The sequence below is a fragment of the Diceros bicornis genome, chromosome 24 (genome assembly GCF_020826845.1).
Source record: "Diceros bicornis minor isolate mBicDic1 chromosome 24, mDicBic1.mat.cur, whole genome shotgun sequence".
In the NCBI taxonomy this organism is placed as follows: domain Eukaryota; kingdom Metazoa; phylum Chordata; class Mammalia; order Perissodactyla; family Rhinocerotidae; genus Diceros; species Diceros bicornis.
The window spans coordinates 23,536,374-23,557,341 of NC_080763.1; the positions used below are offsets into that span (position 1 = coordinate 23,536,374).

At 45.8% G+C, this 20,968-nt stretch overlaps 1 protein-coding gene and 1 long non-coding RNA gene across 3 annotated transcripts in view; one reads left to right on the plus strand and one right to left on the minus strand.

The window, feature by feature from the left end:
- LOC131420960 (uncharacterized) overlaps positions 1 to 10,301 on the plus strand; it is a 32,362-nt gene extending 22,061 nt beyond the window's left edge. Inside the window, exons 4-5 of one of the 2 annotated variants that reach the window (XR_009223722.1) lie at positions 9,039 to 9,157; positions 9,287 to 10,301. This is a non-coding gene — a long non-coding RNA (uncharacterized LOC131420960). The remainder of the gene's footprint in view (positions 1 to 9,038; positions 9,158 to 9,286) is intronic. The other variant, XR_009223723.1, reaches the window with a different exon arrangement.
- Positions 10,302 to 14,478: 4,177 nt separating this feature from the next.
- LOC131420959 (heme transporter FLVCR2-like) overlaps positions 14,479 to 20,968 on the minus strand; it is a 46,546-nt gene continuing 40,056 nt past the window's right edge. The window contains 4 exon segments of the mRNA XM_058567417.1: positions 14,479 to 14,757; positions 19,127 to 19,182; positions 19,989 to 20,100; positions 20,248 to 20,349. Of these exon segments, the coding sequence (XP_058423400.1) occupies positions 14,674 to 14,757; positions 19,127 to 19,182; positions 19,989 to 20,100; positions 20,248 to 20,349 (354 nt within the window). The 3' untranslated portion in view covers positions 14,479 to 14,673.

Consider the following 20,968-nt stretch of genomic DNA (forward strand, 5'->3'; position numbering starts at 1 on the left):
GAACCAACTGTTGGTTGGGATTTGAGTAATCCTAAAGTCTTTGATACTAGACAAGCCACGATAAGGGATAGAAATTGGTTTCATTTGTGTGGCCATCCTGGTTGACTGTAGTGGCTCTCTGGTGCCTTACAGCAGGAAGGATTTTGAGTCAGTGTCCCAGTGGGAAAGAGAGTTGAGATAATTGAGAAGCTTTCATGAAAAGGCTAAAAGTAGGGGAGATGGTGGGCAGACAGTAACATTAGCCAGATGGGTGCTGTTGACAAGTCAGATACAGCCTCGAGGATGGACCCGGAAGCCAGGTAGAGTAACAGGGCCAAATCTGAAAGCTGGAACTTTAGGGACTCCCGTGGATGGGAGTGGGACAGCTGCTTGCCTGGGGCTGGCTCCTGAAGGAGTCCCACACTAGTTCAAAAAAAGAGACAGGTTTACAGGTCCCAGGGTGTATCTTTAATGCCGTATACAACAAACATCATGAGTATAAATTATGCATGAAATGAAGCTTTAAGAAATAAGGCTCTGAGAAATAAGACATTTACAATTGGAGGAAAACTGAGTAATGGAAGAGAAGAAGCTCAGCAAAGACGTTAACCTCTCGGGCCTCCCTAGACTGATACTGTTGTTCTTGGTCTTCTGGGGACGGCGGGAAGACAAGGCTGCTTATGGTCCTTTTTCACTGCTGGAGTTCTTTTTCTGTCTCTGGGAGACCATGCCCTAAGGTTTATTGGCATAGAGAAGTCATACGTCAGAAAAAACAAAAAAACACAGAAGGAATGTTCTGGCTAGTTCCACCCTAAAAAAGTTCAGCATTAAATCAGTGACTCATCTGTGGGAAAGAGACATTTCTCTTGGGCCTCTGTTGCTATGAACTTCTTTTTATGAAAAACATATTAATTGAACACATGACTGTGTACCAGGCACTGTGTTAAGTGCTCTACCTGCAGTGTCTCATTTAATCTGCACAAAACTTTATTTTATAATTCCTGGATAAGGTTAAGTAACTTGTTCAAGGTCACACAGCTTATAACTAGGTCTGTCTGAATTTAGAACCCATCTTCCTAACCACTAGACTACACTGCCTCTTCCTTTGGAGTCTCATGAAAATACATTCATCTCCCCTAACCCATATCCTCCTTGAATCTCTTCCTGAATTTATTTTATTGTTCTTTAAGTAACATCCTCCAAAATTCACACTTTTCCTCTTCCATCATTAGGCCTGGTGAAGAAAGTAAAGATGTCCGTATGCAATCTATCAATATGTCCATTTGAGACCATTTTTGAAGAAAGCTGTGTAGCAATAAATATTAACATCTTACGTGAGAAGACCCTTTGGTGCAGCAATTCCACTTACAAGAGTTTGAAGAAAAAATGATGGACAAAGATGCTGAATTCATCATTATTTGTGAACAGTAAACACTTTATCAATACTATAAAATTGGACAGATGCCCAACAAGGAAGTAAACATATTATGATATATTTATGAAATAGAATTTAATGCTGGCACTAAAAATGACTAGTGGATCTATATCATCAACACAGAGAGATGTCAGTGACGTAGCATTGAGTGAAAAAAGCAAGTTACAAAGAACGTGCAGAGCATAATCCCGTTGATGTAAAATTTGTGGGTTCAGGCATGTTTGCATGCATAAAGAGATGTCTGGAAGGCGAGTCTCCAAAATGCTAACAGTGGTTATTTCTGAGTGGTTGAGTTTTGAGTAACTTACTTTACTCCTAGTACTTTCCTGTAATTTCTTTTTATTATGATGAATGAGTACCGTTTTTTAAATCAGAATAAACAAATAGAAAGAAAAATATTTTCTTTGGAAGGAAAAACATGTCAAGGCAATCCACCACCCCCAACTGCTTGTCCCACTGACGATGGGTCAGCGTGGCTACGTTTGGGAGGCATATTTGAAAGGAGGCCAGCTCCACACTGGTCTTGACATTATAAAGAATTTCTGTCCAAACGGGATTGCAGGTCACAGGTCACAAATTGACAGCGCCCATTCAGCAGATGTCTTCATGAAGCTGCCTTCAGCAACAGCCAGACTTCTTTCTCTTGAAAAGAATGGGAGTCTCACCAAAGAACCCCTACCCAAGCTGCTTGGGGGTTTTCTTCGTCTCCTCTTTAGCAATCAGTCTGGACCCTGCTTCCCAGGGGCATAGATTGGTTCCACAGGACAAAATCCCCTTCAGATTGTGGGCTGTCTGTAGAAGGTCCCATCATGGGTCCACGTGGTAGCAAGCGAGGGACTAACAATAATGATGGTCATATTCCCTTGTTTATAGAATCACAGAATTAAAAGGAAACTCAGAGATGCTCTAGGCCAACCGGCTGTTTTACGACGAGGACCCTGATGTCTTCCTCAGGGACACCCCAGAAAATAAACCTCTTGTCGTTCCACCATTTGCTTTTGTTTTGTGTCACTTTGCTGCACAGGACTTTGCTATGCAGATGCTGCTGCTCTCACATGTCCTTTCGCAAAGGGTAAGCCAAGAGGTAGGCCATTAACCAGAACACCTGCACAACCCAGACACTCTTCAGTGACACAACCCAAGCATACAGCAAGAGACCAGAGAGAGAGAGTCCAAGATTGAGAGGGGCTGAAGTTTAAATGTTCCTTTATTTAAAAATGGTCTTAGGGGCCGGCCTGGTGGCACAGTGGTTAAATGCGCGCCCTCCACCTTGGCAGCCCGGGGTTCACAGGGTTGGATCCCAGGCGCGCACCGACGCACCGCTTGTCAAGCCATGCTGTGGCGGCGTCCCATATACAGTGGAGGAAGATGGGCACAGATGTTAGCCCAGGGCCAGTCTTCCTCAGCAAAAAGAGGAGGACTGGCATTGGATGTTAGCCAGGGCTGATCTTCTTCACAAAATAAATAAATAATAAATAATAAATAAAAACGGTCTTCAAGTTGTAATCCCAAATTAAAAGGACAATGACATATTGGGAAAATATTTACATCACACTAAATAAATGCAGCTTTAATATTTATACTATGGAAAGAACATCCTCAAGAAAAAGAAATAAAAGGGATTCAAATTGGAAGAAGTGAAATTGTCACTATTTGCAGATGACATTATATTTAGAAAACCCTAAAGAATCCACCAAAAAACTTTTAGAAATAATGAATGAATATGGTAAAGTTGTAGGATACAAAATCAACATACAAAAATCAGTTGTGTTTCTATACACTAACAACGAAGTAGCAGAAAAAGAAATTAAGAATACAATCCGATTTACAATTGCAACAAAAAGAATAAAATACCTGACAATGAATTTAACCAAAGAGGTGAAAGACCTATACACTGAAAACTATAAAACATTGTTGAAAGAAATTGAAAAAGACACAAAGAAATGGAAAGATATTTCTGTGCTCTTGGATTGGAAGAATTAACACAGTTAAAATGTCCGTACTTCCTAAAGCAGTCTACAGATTCAGTGTAATCCCTATCAAAGTTCCAAGGACATTTTTCACAGAAATAGAAGAAAGATTCCTAAAATTTATATGGAACAACAAAAGACCCTGAATAGCCAAAGGAATCCTGAGAAAAAAGAACAAAGCTGGAGGTATCACACACGCCCTGATTTTACAATATACTACAAAGCTATAGTAACCAAAACAGCACAGTACTGGCACAAAAACAGACACACAGATCAATGGGACAGAGTCGAGAGCCCAGAAATAAACCCACACGGCTAATTTTCAACAAGGGAGCCAAGAACACACAATGGAGAAAGGAAAGTCTCTTCAATAAATTGTGTTGGGAAAACTGGACAGCCACATGCAAAAGAATGAAAGTAGACCATTATCTTTCACCATACACAAAAATTAACTCAAAATGGATTAAAGACTTGAATGTAAGACATGAAACCGTAAAAATTCTAGAAGAAAACATAGGCAGTATGCTCTTCAGCATTGGTCTTAGCAGCATATTTTCAAGTACCATGTCTGACCAGGCAAGAGAAACAATAGAAAAAAATAAATAAATGGCGGCTGGCCTGGTGGCATAGTGATTAAGTTCTTGCGATCCACTTTGGCAGCCTGGAGTTCGCAGGTTCAGATCCCGGGCATGGACCTACGCACTGCTTATCAAGCCTTGCTGTTGCAGGCCTCCCACATATAAAAAGTAGAGGAAGATCGGCACGGATTATTAGGCCAGGGCCAATCTTCTTCAGCAAAAAGAGGAGGATTGGCAATAGATGTTAGCTCACGGCTAGTCTTCCTCACCAAAAAAGTAAATAAATAAATAAAATAAATAAATGGGACTACATCAAACTAAAAAGCTTCTGCACAGCAAAGGAAACCAGCAACAAAACGAAAAGGCAACCTAACAATTGGGAGAAGATATTTGCAAACCATATATCTGATAAGGGGTTAATATCCAAAATATATAAGGAACTCATACATCTCAACAACATAAAAATTAACAACCCAATTAAAAAATGGGCAAAAGATCTAAACAGACATTTTTCCAAAGAAGATATACAGATGGCCAACAGGCACATAAAAGGTTTTCAACATCACTAATTATTAGGGAAATGCAAATCAAAACTACAATGAAATATCACCTCATGCCCGTCAGAATGGCTATAATTAACAAGACAGGAAACAACAAGTGTTGGAGAGGATGTGGAGAGAAGGGAACTCTCATACACTGCTGGTAGGAGTGCAAACTGGTGCAGCCACTATGGAAAACAGTATGGAGATTCCTCAAAAAATTAAGAATAGAACTACCATACAGTCCAGCTATTCCACTGCTGGGTATTTATCCAAAGAACATGAAAACATGAATGTGTAAAGATATATGCACCCCTGTGTTCATTGTGGTGTTATTCTCAATAGCCAAGACTTGGAAGCAACCTACGTGCCCATCAGGGGACAAATGGATAAAGAAGATGTGGATAAAGATATATATACAATGGAATACTACTCAGCCATAAAAAGAGATGAAATCTTGCCATTTGCGACAACATGGATGGACCTTGAAGATATTATGCTAAGAGAAATAAGTCAGAGGGAGAAAGTCAAATACTGTATAATCTTACTCATAAATAGAAGATAAAAACAACAAACAAACATAGAGACAGAGATTAGATTGGTGGTACCAGAGGAGAAGGGGGGAGGGAGGAAGGCGAAAGGGGTGATCCGTACATGTGGGTGGTGATGGATGGTAATTAGTCTTTGGGTGGTGAACATGTTGTAATCTACACAAAAATAGAAATATAATGATGTACACCTGAAATTTATATAATGTTATAAACCAATGTTACCTCAATAAAAATAAATGTAGAAAAAAATAAAGAAATAGGATTGACAGGAAAACAAAAGAACATCCTTTTTAAGAAAAACATCAAGACGTCAGTAGGTGTGTGGGCAGAGGCTATGAACAGAAAGCTTACATAACATTTTTCCTACCAAAATGAAAATAACGAATTTTCTATGCTGATTGTGAAAACGATACACACTAAGGGTTTCTCAGCCTCCACACTGTGACATTCTCTGTGTCGGGGGGTGTCCTGTGCATTATAAGATGTACAGTCCACCCACTAGATGCCAGTAGCACCCCCTCACCCCCCAGTTGTGACAATCAAAAATATTTCCAAACCTTGCCAAATGCCTCCTGGGGGCAAAATTTCCCCTGGTTGAGAATGCTGTCCTAGGGAACAGATGCATAGAAAGTTCTTCCTCCTTAGTAATTGGTAACTTGGGACATTAAAGTGAAATTAAGAAACCTTCAGAAAGCTAGTTGGCAAAATAAATTATTTAAAATTATAACACCTAAATGCCGATGAGGTTGTAGTAAAATTGATAGATGCATTCACTGCTGGTGATGTTGTATATCTTACATAACCGTTCTACAGCAATGTTTACCATGAACTGGAAGACTGACTATGCCCTTTACCCCAGTAATCTCACTCCTAGGAATTTATCCTGGGAAATAATTGAACAGAAACAAACCCCAACATGGATCAAGATGTCCACTGCAGAATTATTTATAATAGCAACATTTTGATAGTGACCAAAATGTCCAACATTAGAAACCCATTTTAAGTAAATGGTGGATCATCCATTTGATGATGTAGCCATTAAAAATAATAATTATGGTGATTATGTAAGTATGACAAAACTATGACAGAAAGGAAAATACGAACTGTATATATGATTGAGATTTTATAAAAATAAGTATTCATGTTTGTTAAAAGGAACAAGATGGCAAAATGTACAAATGAAAACAGTCGTGTTAGAGGACTGGGATCATAGATGTGTATAATTTTTTAAAATTCTCTTTAATGTAGTTATACTGTATGTATTTTTTATTTAAAAACATAAGAAAATGATCAAATAGTGAGCTGAGTGAACTCTGGAGGAAATCAGGGATGAGAACAGAGAGGATATTATCATTGAGCTAGAATTCGGGGGGTCAGGCTTTCATGCGGGGTCTTATAATTTATCCTCCAGATGGGAACACTTTTGAGAGTAAAAAGGGGCACTAGTAGAAATTATATCAGGATAATAGGTATGAACTGGGACTGTCACCCTAGATTTAGGGGAACCAGGGAGGGTGACCTGGAGCTCTTATGAAAATTCAAGAGTAAAGTTCGGAGCCAAGCACAGAGGACTAGATTCCTGGGGCCAGAATGCAATTTCCTGCACCTGAGGAACTTGTAGCTAAAATGTTTTCTGGGTACTCAGCTGGCACAAGAATATGCCTTATTGCTCAGGGGATGGGGTGCTCCAGAAAATTCTAAAAGCAAAGGCCATATTCCTAGTACTAGAGCCAATGTCAGCAGAAAGGATCCATTCTGCTGGACAAGTAGATGTTAGCCTCCTGTGTACCAGGTACGGTTTGTTCTAGGCACTGAGAATACAGCAGCGACAAGACCGACTGAGTCCCTGATTTCATGGACCTTACATTCAATTGGAAATCAGACTGGAAAATAAACAGACAAATAAATGAACACGCTAGTCACATGAAGTGAAGAGTGCTTCGAAGAAAATCAAATAGCGCAATATTGAAAGTGACTATGGGAAGGGGATGGGGACAGTGATCAAGGAGGGTCTTTCTGAGGTCCTGACCTTTGAGATCAAATATGAGTTAAAGAGAAGGGGACCGGGAAGGTCTGGGGAAAGGGTGCTCTCAGCAGAGCCTTGAGGGCAAACTGTGTGTGGCCAATCAAGGGTCAGAGAGATGCCTTGTGGGGTGGGGACTGGGAAAGAGCCAGGATCTCAGGAATAGAGCCTGTTGTGCTATAGGGAGCAGGGGGGGCGGTGGTCAACAAAACTAATTCAGATCCTGCCTGGGGGGTACATCTGAATCTAAATTCTGATCTACAAAATGGGAAGCAATAACACCTTGCTGGGTTGTTTGAGAGTTAAATGAGGGAGGCAATGTAAAACAAAGCATTACTGCATTTTTTGCTTTGCACTGTGGAGAAGGTTATATTTATTCATTTGTTTAATGCAGAGAGCCTGGCATTTTCTTACAAATCCACCAGATGACGATATCAGATGTGTTATCATAATGAAAACATATGCCCTTCTTTCCAGTTGATAAAAACTTGAAAAACACGAACTGTTCCACTTGGCTTTTCCCCACAGCTGTTCAAGTCTTCTTTGCTTGGTAGGGATGGGGAAGGTCAGGTCCCAGCTAGGGAAATTAGGTGCAGAGGCTGACTTCTGTTTCCAACCTCTTTTTAGCCTGGGACTTTGGTCCATGTGCTTCTGCTGTGCACTCTCATTCTGTTCCCTCCCTAACTGGAAACTCAAAATCAACTCCCATACATACATATTTACTAAATGTGTAAAAACATGCACAGGAAGGATAAAAATGAAATTTAACATATTGGTTCCTTTTTTGGGGGGAGTGGGGAACAGGAGAATGGGATCAGGACGAGAGAAGGATACACAGGATGCTTTAACTGATATCTGTAATTTTTGTGTGTGTGTGTGTGTGTGTGTGAGGAAGATCAGCCCTGAGCTAACATCATGCCAATCTTCCTCTTTTTTTGCTGAGGAAGACTGGCGCTGGGCTAACATCTGTGCCCATCTTCCTCCACTTTTTTTATATGGGACACCGCCACAGCATGGCCTCACAAGCGGTGCATTGGTGCGCGCTCAGGATCCAAACATGGGCCGCCAGCAGCGGAGCACGCGCACTTAACTGCTACACCATGGGGCCGGCCCCCTTAAAATATTTCTAAGAAATATTTTATTTCTTAGAAAAAAGTATCTGAAGCAGAAATGTTAAAATGTTCAGATTAGATGGAGCAGGTGTTGGTCGCATAGGGATTAATTATAGTATTTTATTATCTATAATTTTTTGTATGTTTGAAGTATTTCATAATTTTAAAAATTTCAGAGTTAAAAAAAAAAGATAGCAGCAGTCCAGGTGGTGGATCACCCTGTAACCTGTCTCTTCCCCACCTCTTTATCAAAGCCGAGGAACAAGTTCTCTTCCTGTGAGGTTGTCACTGTGTCCTCCACCTCACCATTGTCCTAGGCTGAGACACAGATTAACCAGCCCACATTGCGAGAGCATCTGAAAGGCCCAGAGAGGTCCTTGCTGCTCATCCCCCGTTCAGGCCCTGCATTCTGTGGCATCCATGACAGGAGCACTAACCAGCCCCTGGCCAAACATCTGCCGGGTGGGCTTCGACTACAGAGGCAAGCCAATTTGAGTAAGGAGAATATGTAAGTGTGACTGATCCAAAATCGTCTATACTGCGTGGGACTGCCATCATCCAGACTCTGCTTTGCTGTAGCTGGCTTCACCACCTTGCTAAGACTTGGAGATCGTTCTGGAAGCCGGGACCATTCTCCTCTCAGTGTAGCCTTTGAAACCTTCAGTTCTGCCCCAGTAGAGAATAAACTGATGTGATCAAGCGGCCAGGTCTTTCTCAGGACCAAGTCTCTTTTCCTTCCATCATAGTCACTGCCTGGGTTTTTCTCTGTGTGTATCCAGTCTGACCGCTCCTTTTCCTCTGCACTGAGCACGCAGGCCCTTCAGTTCCCATTTCTGTCTGCTCCCTTGCAGGCTCTACCACCTCACGCTCTGGACCTTCCTCCTCGCCCTGGGGCACTTCCTCTCCGAGGTGTTCGTATATGGGACCGCGGCTCCCACGATTGGCATCCTGGCACCCCTGATGGTGGCAAGTAAGCCTCCAACCACCCTAGACCCCCCACAGGAACTGGCCCAGCCCTAGAGCCGGGGCCAGAGAGCAGACCCACAAGGGTTTAAGAAAGCGCTGTGTTCACGTCTGTTCTCTGTTCTCTGTATTCAAGGTTTCTCAATCCTGGGAATGCTAGTTGGGCTCCGGTACCTGGAAGTAGAACCAGTATCCAGACAGAAGAAGAGAAACTGAGGCCAGCCCTACCACCTCCAAGACTTCGTCTTCCACCTTCGCTGTCCTGTGCCTTCATCCTCTCTGCTCTTTAATTTCTTCTTCTCTGCTCTGTCATCAGCCGCCTTACCCACTTCTAGCCTTTTACATTTTGCTTTTTTTATTTTATTTTTTTGCAAGGAAGATCGGCCCTGAGCTAAAATCTGCCAATCCCCCTCTTTTTGCTGAGGAAGACTGGCCCTGGGCTAACATCCATGCCCATCTTCCTCCACTTTATATGGGACGCCGCCACAGCATGGCGCGACAAGCAGTGCATCGGTGCGCGCCTGGGATCCGAACTCGCAAACCCTGGGCTGCCGCAGCAGAGCACATGCACTTAACTGCTTGCGCCACCGGGCCAGCCCCATACATTTTGGTTTTTGTTACATTTAATTATTTTTAGATAAAACAGGCATACAAAGTAGTATACAACATGTATGTACAAGGTAAAGAATCATTTTAAAGTGACTACGCTGTACCTCCATCCAGATCAAGAAATTGCCAGCACCTCCAAAGCTCACTGGTGCCCTTCTCCCACCTCCACCTCTTCCAGGATCACTTTTCCAGCCTTCTGCCTTTTTCCTTTTATTTTCAATCCGTGATGTGACTTGTGTGGTGGGAACACGTGAACTGTGAAACTTAAAGCTGCTGCCTCACCCAAAGCAGCTGACACCAAGGGCTGCTTTCAGAGGTCGTCCACCCACGTTGGCCTCGTCTCTGCTGCCTGACCCAAGACTCTGAACCATCCGAGGGACAGGCAGTTCTGAGAAGGGCTCCTCTGTGAGTGAGCGTGGCTCACATCCTTGTATCTACATGTGGATCAGGGTTGGAAGAGTCGGAGCTGTTTTAGACCTTCTGTTCAGCTGTGTTTGTGTAACAAATTTTGTGATAAATAGAAAAACTCTCTGTTCTGATCAGTCCTTGTACTTTGACCTCCCCTAAGCCAAGAGCACTCGTGCCCTCCTCTGAGCTCAAGTGTAGGAGAAGCACAGCTTTCCGCGGATCAAAGACACCAGAGTGAGTAGGACAGCTCAGGACCCAGGCGGACCTGGCTGCCTCCAGCCCCTTTTGTCACTTGCTCATTTCTCTTGAAGTCAACTCTTCCTCCTCTCCTTCCTCACCTTCAAGATTCTGAGTTCACAACTGAATGGTCAGGACCCTGTCTTGTTTTCTTCCTAAGGAAGAAACAGATTCTTGAGAAAGCAGAGGCAGAAAACAGCACGAGGCAGCACAGAAGACACAGCTGCCTGACCCTGAAAAGGAGAACACTGACTTCCAAGGACAATGCGCTGGAGAGGACAGGTGCCCTCCAGACACAACCCGAAAGGCTCCCACTGCCTGGGCCTCCCACACAGTGTATAGACTTGAGAGACCATTCATTGTTTCAGCAAGTGTTTATTGAACACTTAGTCCCTGCCAGACACATGGGAAAGAGACAGACAGCCCAGGCAATATACCTGCTCCCATGGCCCTTACCTTGTCATCAGGGAAACCTGATCAACAAGTCAACAGGTGAGAGAACAACTTCAGACAGTGATACGGACTCTAGAAAACAAGGAGTTTTGATCAAGATGGGGAGGAGGGCATGAGTTAGATCATCAGGAAAGGCCTCCTGAGGAGGTGAGGTTTGAGATTAGACCAGAATGCCCAGACAGCAGATGTCTTCAGATATGAGGCAGGCGTTTAGGGCAGAGAGAACAGCATCTGGAAGGTAGGAACAGTCTTGTTCAAGGAGTAAGATCAGTGTAACTATGGTATGGTGAAGTTAGGAAGTAGAAGGTAGGAGATAGGTCAGAAAGAGGCAGGAGACTTCTAAGGGATCATAGGAAGCTTGAAGTTGATACTTGAGTGCATTGGGAATTCTCTATCAGTTAAGGCTCTTTAGGTGAAAGGAACAAAATCTGCCTTAAACTAGCTTAAACAATAAAGATAACATTCGCTCACAAAACTGAGAAGTTAAGAGGATATAGGCTTCAGGAATGGTTTGATGAGGACTCAGCTCCATTTCTCCACAGTCTTTTCAGCTTTGCCCTCCTGTGTTGGCTTCATCCTCAGGCTGGCTTCCTTTATGGCGCCAAAAGTGGGTGCAGAAATTCCAGCCCTCACATTCCCACGATAGCACATCTAGAAAAATAGCCCAGTGATAAGAACTATCTTTCCCTTAGCAACAATTCAGGTAAGAAAAGGAGGCAGTAAGAAAAGCAGTGATCTTACAGAGAGTGAACATTTGAGTGGAGATTCCCATGAAGCCCACCTAAGAAAGAATGAATGAAGTATAAGATGATTTGAATCCTTGAGGCATGCATCATAGAAGTATGATTCCAGAAAAATAAAGACCCCAAAGGATCTAAAAAGAGGACATAGAGTATTTAGCAGACACTATGAATATTAGATTTCTTTAACAGCCCAGGCTTGGCTCCCTTCCCAGATGATTTAGAGGAGAATGGTAATGTTGTCTCTCTCCAGCTAAGAATTGCTAACACATATGGTGCCAGAAGGCCACAGGCACAGTGCAACTCTCTAGGGAAGAAACGTACAGAAAACTGATGGCAGCAGCACATCCAACAGACAGCCATAAGGTAAACGCGATTGGGAGGGAGAGTGGCAGTAAGTAAGACAGTTTAAGAGAAAAATGGTAACAGAAGTGCAGAGGCCGGGACCGCAGACTCCGGCCAGAGCAGGCTGGTGTGAGCCTGGGGTGATTGTAGAACAAACACCTCGGCCACCCTGTGAAGCAGAGCCAGAATCGACAGTGGGCTTCATCAGCAGCCACACTCGGTGAACCGTCTTCATTTCAGGGTTGTTGCCACCAAAAGGGCTCTTCTACTCGCAACAAAGACAACCCAACAATCAAGAGACATGGTGGTAGGAGAGAAAGGGTTTTTTATTACAGCTTGCTAGCATGGGGGAAGATGGCTGACTAATGTCCTAAAGAACCATCTTAAAACTACAAAATTTTGAAGCAGTCATATAGAGCAAATGGGCTGAAAAGGAGGGTCTCGGAATGCTCAACATCTGGTATAGTAGTCTTTAAGATGCCACACCATCCCTTTCTCCTGTCACTGGTGATGAATACCAGCATAGGGCTCTTTCCCAGAGGTTGTTACATTCCTGGGAAAACTTAAAGAACAAAGTTCGTTACATTCCTGGGAAAACTTAAAGAACAAAGTTATCACCTTATCGCAATAGAGAGGTCTATGTATAAGCCAGGGCTACAAAAATAGTAGAGCATGCATATTTCTCACAAGCAAGTGCTTATTTAGGCTACATGCAAACCAAAGCACTGCTGACAAGGAAAGGGGGGTGTCTGGTGGATCAGGGTCATTTACAGTTCCAACATGGCTCCCCTTTATAAGATGGCTTCCCTTATACTAGCTTATGTTAACCTTAAATTGGCTGTATTTATCTGAGCTGTTTAGGCGGCACTAACAGGGTCACGTGTTGGGCGTTGAGGTGCAGTCCCCCTTGTAGTCCAACAGTAACCTTGACAGCCCCGTCATTAAAAAATAACCTAGGTGACCAGGATGGTAACACCGCTTCTACGGAAGGGGATGGGAGCTGCACCTCCAGCCGTGACCCACCCCCCCTCAGCCCTTTCCCACACCTTAGTCCTCAGAAACGTGCGAGTCTCGTGGGGACTACTAAAAGCCATCTCTGCCCCACCAAATGACAAGGCAGACCACTTGAAGAATCTTTTATTGCCTTAAAACATCTGGTATTACAAATAGAAAATATAAATTGTTTTTAAAATAAAGCAATGGATTCAGTAAACATTTGGTTAACACACTTTAAGGGGCTGAAGAGTAACACCTTTCTCCACATCAAAAAGTCAGGTACACTTTCTCTGCACCTCTCTTCCACCCCTACCTCACTCCCCCCACCAGAAGTGTCTGTACACACACAGCCCTGGCTCCCCTCAGGCAGTGGCCCAGGCACCCCAGCACTGCGGCCAGCACAGGCTGCCCCGACGTGCTGAGGCCAGGACAGTGGCCACAGGGGAACAGCACAGTGGTCATGACTGTAGCTCAATGCACAGGAGGAAATACCAACATGTCTTATTTTCAGGAGACACTACCCAAGCCCATGAGTAGAGCCAGACAGCAGGCTAGGCAGAGGAGGAGGTCAGCTTGAGATGGTTTAAAGGGAATCCCTTTAAATTTAGAACATCTGATAAAGATTGTTGCTAGAAGGCGGTGGGTGTGCAAATCCTGTCCCCACCAACGGTGGGGTACACTTAATTCAAGCCGACTCAATTCCCATTTCAAGGGCCTCCTTCCCTCTGCCCTTTCCTCTCATCGCTCAGAAGCAGCTTTGGGTTTCTCAGGCTGGAATGAATCAAGATTGCTTTTCAGTAAGGTTACAGGAAGTTGGCTGGGACTTCCCTCCCTCCAGAGCAAACAAGTACTTAGGCCGATGACAGAGTTTCTCACGGCGGTGTCCAGATGAAGGCATCAGAGGTGACTGTGACACACACCCAAGTCCCTGGGCAAGGACTTCTTTTGTAGACAAGATCCTTCCCGTTCCCAAAGCAGGTACCCGAGTTCCCAAATCCGGGCCCTCACAAACACACTCAGAAGGTGGCCCCCAGCACCCTCACACACCTGGGCCGTTAGCTCTGCCAATTCACTTTCTCCTTCCTGGCCACAACAAAGCTTTTCTCGAGTTTATTGATGTTTGGTTTGATCAGCTCTTAGGAAAGAGGGTTTGGTGACAGACCCCAAGGTTAGGCCAGGAGAATCTAGGCCCAGAGAGCCGATGGGCTTGTTCTGATGAAGCTGGTTCTGATGGTTCTCCCAGAGAACTTAGCAGTCAGTGTGATGACCCAAGAAGGACCCTGAGCCAGAGCAGCTGCCGCTCCTTAGAACTGGGCTTCTGAGGGTCATAAGACACTAGAAAAGTTAATGTCCTGATTAAGCTTCTTTCCGTGATAATTTCGCAGGCTTTCTCCGTAAGGGAGGAGGTGAAGAGGGAAGGCAGTCACCAGGCCAGGACTGACCCCACTGTCCTCCACCAGCCTCTCCCAACGCCAGCTCCCATGACCCGAAGGGGTCGGGGTCGGGGTCGGGGTCGGGATCGAGTCTGCATTTCGTGAAAGGTGCCCTTTTCCCTGACTACATAAGCTCTTGAGTGGGCTCCAGGAGGCACAGGCACTGCCATCCAAGCCACAAATATTCCAGCCGGTTCCCTCCAAAAGCTGCTCCAGCGAAGACCTCTGTGCTGCCGGTGAGCTGTGCTGACGGAAGAGGTGGGGGGTGTTCGTGTTCCCTGAGTCGCCACCACCTTTCTCTCTCAGAAATGCTCCTCCGAGACGGTCGTGGGGGCTTTGCTGGTATGGCTCATCACCTCCTCCTCCTCCTCCTCCTCTTGGAGTTTCTACAAGGCAAGACAAGCAGGCGGCCCTTTGGGTGAAGAGACACAGGACTGCACCCTGGCTGGAGCCGCTGCCTGTGAGTGACCGTATCCGAGGGAAACACAAGAGTCAGAGGCCACTCCGTGTCGCCAAGAGTGAACAAAGGAAACAAGAGAAAAGCAACCAGCCCCTGCCACAGGTGTGCTCCCCAAACACACACACACATACATACACACCATCACAACATAAAGGAAAAAAACAGTCCAGCTTTCTGTGATGCCACAGCCACCACAAACCATCCCAGTCCGAGTGCCAGGTTCCATGCTCTCGCCCTCCCCGTGCTGACAGCCTAAAGGTCACCTGGACTGAGCATCAAGCAGCTGTCTCAAGTGTCCAGTCTGCAACTCCCGCAGAATTTCCAACTACCCCCATTTGGAAGCAGCCCCCCAGGATGAGGAACATTATGATGATGTGCATGGAATGAATGCAACAGAGAATTTTTATAAAGGCAGGATGCCTAACATATATAAACTCAGTGGCTACAAATATGTATATGCACTTTATGGATAGAAAAAAAGACCTTGGGTCAGTGTGGCTGTGGCTTTCCCAGGGAGGGGTGGCACAGGATTAGGAGAGTCTTCTGGGTCACACTTGTTAGGTGAGTTTAAATACTGAACTAAAGGAATTCCAGGAATTAAATATGGCCTGGAAATCATCCTCTAGGGCCCCCAGGTGCACACTGCCACCTTGCGCATTTGTCTGCTGTTCTAAGGAACACTTTGCTGCTTAGCTCTAGTTAGCGAGAAGGCCTCGGGCCCAGGCACAGCCCTGCACAGTCCACACCACTCGGCTGGAGGAGGGTGTGCAGGGCCAAGCTGCAGTCCAGTCTCAATCCGACAGTGGTGCTTCTTCCCCAGGGAGTATCTCCGGGCCAGTCCCTGGCAGTGCCCACAGCTGTGGAAATCCAACTTTGCATCCTCAGTCTTGCTAACCTTCTGGCACCAGGTCAGCCTCGGTCATGAGGAGCCTTCGCTCAGGCAACTAGCAGCCTACTTCAGTCAACCAGGCAGGCTCTCTCTCTGCCACACACGCACACAGACATGCCTGCCTCCGCAGAGCCATCACCTTGAAATCGCAATCAGAAACCCAGGCTAGTGGGGAAGGAAGCACAGCCACTGCGTCTGTGGCTGAGAACTATCAGCTGGAAGAAAAATGGAAACCAAACCAAGATTTTCATAGTCAGGCGTTACACCATCCCAGAAGTTCTGTCTCTTTTTACTAAAGCTATACACGTCGCTGATTAGGAAGAGCAGCTCTGGATAGGTCTGCTGCGTGCCCTGTCTTCCCCTGGCTCTGATAATGAATTCGTGTGCTCTGTGCAGGTCTCGCTTACACTGACCGCCATGGGGTATGTAATGATGGACGGGCTCCAGAGGAGGGATGCTCTGTGACAGCCCTGGCTTCCCTGGGTGTCAGCCCAGCATGACTCTGACTGCCCCATAACACTAGGCTGGCCCAGATACAAGTGAGGCCCAGAGACGCAGAGTGAGTTATCCATGGACACAGAGAGTTGAGCGCCAGCACCACACTCAAGTCTCGTATTCCTACTTAGTGCTATTTCCAATGCTCCGTACAGAAGGTGCCTGAGACGACAGCTCCAACCTTGACTAACAAACCCGCTCCATGTGCACAAGGATCTGGCTGCAAGAAGCGTGAAATACTGGAACAACCTAAACACTAAACGAGAGGAAACAGAAATACGTTTATGTAGATATGAGGCTGTAAAATGCAACAATGTGGAAAGGAAAGGCTGTCAAGCTATACTAAGTAAACAAGTAGATAGAAAACCAAACGTGCACAAGCACACCCATAGAAAAGTGGGCTAAAATGTTCCTAGGTTGTCTCGGGGTGCAAGGACTGTAGGTGACCTTTATATTCTTCTTGTTTGACTATATCTGCCAACATAAACACAGATTCTAAAGTAAACACAGCAGGGCCGGCCCCGTGGCTTAGCGGTTAAGTGCGTGCGCTCCGCTGCTGGCGGCCTGGGTTCGGATCCCGGGTGCGCACCGACGCACCGCTTCTCCAGCCATGCCGGGGCCGCGTCCCACATACAGCAACTAGAAGGATGTGCAGCTATGACATACAACTGTCTACTGGGGCTTTGGGGGGAAAAATAAATAAATAAAATTATAAAAAAAATAAAAAATAAGTAAAGTAAACAGCAAAATCCCATATCACTTGACACAATATGTCACATTCCAAATTGAAACCTTTTCACAAGAAATCTATCCCGTTTTATTTCAGGCATCTTATCCCAGGCCCACTATATAGTCACCAAAGTGTTGCAGATCATTATGTTTCCTTGTACATGGCACAGGGGAGCGCCCGTCCCCACAGTGGAAACGCCTTGACCTCACCCTGGCTAGAGAACAGTGTTTCTGCTCCAAGGTGTTCCCTGTCTCCCCACTAAATTTCCTGTCCTAGGCCCCTCCCGCCACATGCTGCCCACTGCTGCCTGCCAACTCGAGAGCCCGATATCAGAAGGCAAATGGTAAAGAACTAAAGATCATCATCTGTCTGCCAACATGTATCCTTAAAATGCTAAATATACCTCTTTCAGATAAAATTATTTTATTTTATTTTTTAAATTTTTTTGCAGAGGAAGATTCGCCCTGAACTAACATCTGTCGCCAGTCTTCCTCTACTTTTTATGTGGGTCGCGGCTACAGCATGCCTGAGGAGTGGTGTAGGTCCACACCGGCATCTGCACCTGTGAACCCTGGTTGCCAAAGCGGAGCATGCTGAACTTAACCAGTACACCACGCGGCCAGTCCCTCACATACCGTTTTTTGCCCTAGAAAACTGGCAAAGATTTTTCAAAATGATAAATACTCAGTGTTGGCACTCATACACTGCTATAGCATATAAATTGGTAGTATCGATGGTACTTTTCTAGAGAACAGTTTGGCAATATAACAGGGCCTTAAAAATGTGCTTGACCGCTGATCCATTTCTCAAGGAAATACTGTGCTTAAGAACATGCACAGGGGCCGGCCTGGTGGCGCAGTGGTTAAGTGCGCGCCCTCCGCTGTGTCGGCCCGGGGTTCACCAGTTCGGATCCCGGGCGCGCACCGACCCCCATGCTGTGGCGGCGTCCCACGTAACGTGGAGGAAGACAGGCATGGATGTTAGCTCAGGGCCAGTCTTCCTCAGAAAAAAGAGGAGGATTGCCAGATGTTAGCTCAGGGCTGATCTTCCTCACAAAAAAAGGAACATGCACAAAAATTCAGCTTCCAGGACATTAACCACAATATTGTTTATAACAACAACTGGAAACAATCTTAATGTCCATGGACAGGAAAACTGTCAAACAAATCATGGTTTATACATGTGCACTCATTAAACATGGTGCATTCATTAAAAGTATGTTGTAAAAGACTAATGATCTGATACAGTGTTCACACCAAGAAACAGAAGATTCCATTTTTGTGTAAAAAAAATATATATATATATCCATGGATATATATTATATGTGGATATAGATGAGTATAAGTACATGGAAAAACACAGCATCTCATCTCTAGATGATGCTATTACAGGGTATTTTTAAATTTTGTACACTTTTCTGTCTTTTTCAGTTTTCCTACAAAGAACATGTATTACCTCTGTAATAGGTTTTAGGTGTTTTGTTTATTTTTTAAGAAATATTCCACTTTTACTCCTTCTAAGATTTGATATTCTTTTCATATAGCTCAGATTTGATACTTAACATTTTGGTTAAAATAGTTCCCACCTGGTTGGAGCAGATGGGAAACACTTTTCTGTTCTAGATCATACTCCTGGTCCTGTCCCCTTCTACCACCATCAGGTCCTGCTTCCTGAACTGTCCTTTTAAAGCCCTACTGGCTCCACTGGCTCCAGTCCTCCGTCTCCATCCCACTGCCTAAGGGGTTGTCACATGCCAGGAGAGCCACTGCCTTAGGGCCATCACCACCAGGACAGAATGGTCGAGCCTGGCTCCCACCTTTCCTCTCCAGCAGGCCCCAGGCTGAAACCAGCAGAGCCAGGGCCTCAGGACTTGTGTCAGGATCAGGGGTGGACACTACTCAGCAGACTGTGACAACAGTGATGTGCTCTGGGGACCAGAGCAGGGAGGCCAGGAGAAGGGCAGGAAGTGGGAGAAGAGACCGGGAAAGAGCAGCAGAAAAGCAGTGCTGAAACACCCACTGAGGAGACTCTCTGGGCACCATGTTTGTGAGTTGTGTTGGTTTCACAGCCACCACAAAACCAGTCCACTCTGGGAGCTCCCCCCACCCCCACCCCTGCTGCCACATCCTCAGCCAATGCCCAGAACCCAGAACTCTGCCCAGCAAGCTCCCCCATACTCACATTCTCAGGGGTTTCCTTATTTGCTTTCTGCCTCTGGAGATCTGCCTTAATGAATGCTGAGGTCGAGGGATCAAGAAGGAAAAGCAACAGAGACACAGAGTTATGAAGCCGACCAATGGTCAAGTTCATCCAAGAGAGGGAGGCCTCATTATCCTTATGGTCACAGGTATCCCGGAGCTACTTCAGATATCCCAGGGAGCTGGGGGTACCATCAGCCAACTTGATAAAGCTTGGGGATCACTGCTGTCCCTGACAGGCAGAAGCCAATGATGACACTGGCCTTCGTTTATAGATCACTTATATTTGCCGTGGAGTTTGCACACACTGCTCTAATCCTCACAACGATCCCCATTTTACAGATGAGGAAAGTGAGGCTCCCAGAAGTTGGTTCACTTGGCCAAGATCAAACAGCTATGGAGGTCAGAGTCACAGTCTGGGATTCAAACGAGGGTCTTTTGGCACCAAAGCCCATGCTCATCCCACCAAAACATGCTACTGCCTCCCGAACAGATTTCCAAATAAGCCGTTCCCGCTGCATGTGTGCCCCCAATCTGTATGCTCATTCAAGACCCTGGGGGCTGGCCCGGTGGCTTAGCGGTTAAGTGCTCACGCTCCGCTGCTGGCGGCCAGGGTTCGGATCCTGGGCGCGCAGCGACGCACCGCTTCTCCGGCCATGCTGAGGCCGCATCCCACATACAGCACTAGAAGGATGTGCAACTATGACATACAACTATCTACTGGGGCTTTGGGGGAAAAATAAAATTATAAAAAAAAAAAAACAACGACCCTGGGGTCCCAAATTGCCAAGAACCTAAGCCCATGGGCAGCCTGAGCGCCATCTTGTCCCGAGGCTCCAACTCACCAGTGAGGACTACTCCAAGGGTGAGGAACACACACAGAAAGATGTTCCCGGGCATGGGTCCATAGTTCTCGATAATCTGGCCCTGGGAGATGGTGAAAATGATCCCAAATACCTGGAAAGGCACAAAGAAGAGTGGAAATAAGCACTCAGCCAACTAGCCCAAGGGGGAGCTGAGCTACCACAATGCAATGCCTGTGCCAGCCAGGCCGGGCAGGGAAGCAAGAGCCACTGCTTTGGGGCCACTAAATGAGAGCCTTACCTGGGGAGACACGTTGAGGAAGCCAGATGACATGGCTTCTGGTTCTGGGTATGTGAGCTCCACAGCAAACTCAAATCCCAGCGGGATATAGCCAGTCATAAGCTAAAGGCCAGATCACAGAAACGAGGTGATGGAGAACTTCCAGAACAAGAAGGATGGGGAGCCCACCTCCTCCCTTAGAACTTTCCTGTTTGTTTCTCCCCATCAAGACATGCCAGGCCCTTGAATGGATCGGGGCATCGCCTCAATGGCCATACCAAGGAAAGACAGACCCCTACAGGCCAGGAAGAGGTTCATATGGAGGCTTTCTGTTCAGGAGGCCCTCGGGGGTCCCTGCTTCTTCTCTGTCCAGCCACCAATTACACACAGAGTGAGCATTTACAGAAGGGGTGCGGTTGCCTGGAGTGTTCAGACCTCAGCTAAGAAATTCTGTGTCCTGGGTACACAGGCCCTGTGCTGGGAGGGGGAAGTTCCCGGATATTGAACAGCATCTCCATGGCTCTTGGGGACCTGAAAGGAAGAGCTCTGAGTCCTCCTTATTTCCCTCCCTCCGGAGAGTTGCCAGCTGAGAAGGACTGAGTGTGTCTGTCTGTCCCTGTCTCTGTCTCTGTCTCTGAATCTCTCTCTCTCACACACACACACACTCATGTAGTGCCTACAGGAAAATAATTGGGAGGTGTGCCTGATCAGAGATTCCCATGGGAAGGGTACTGTTTCCTAT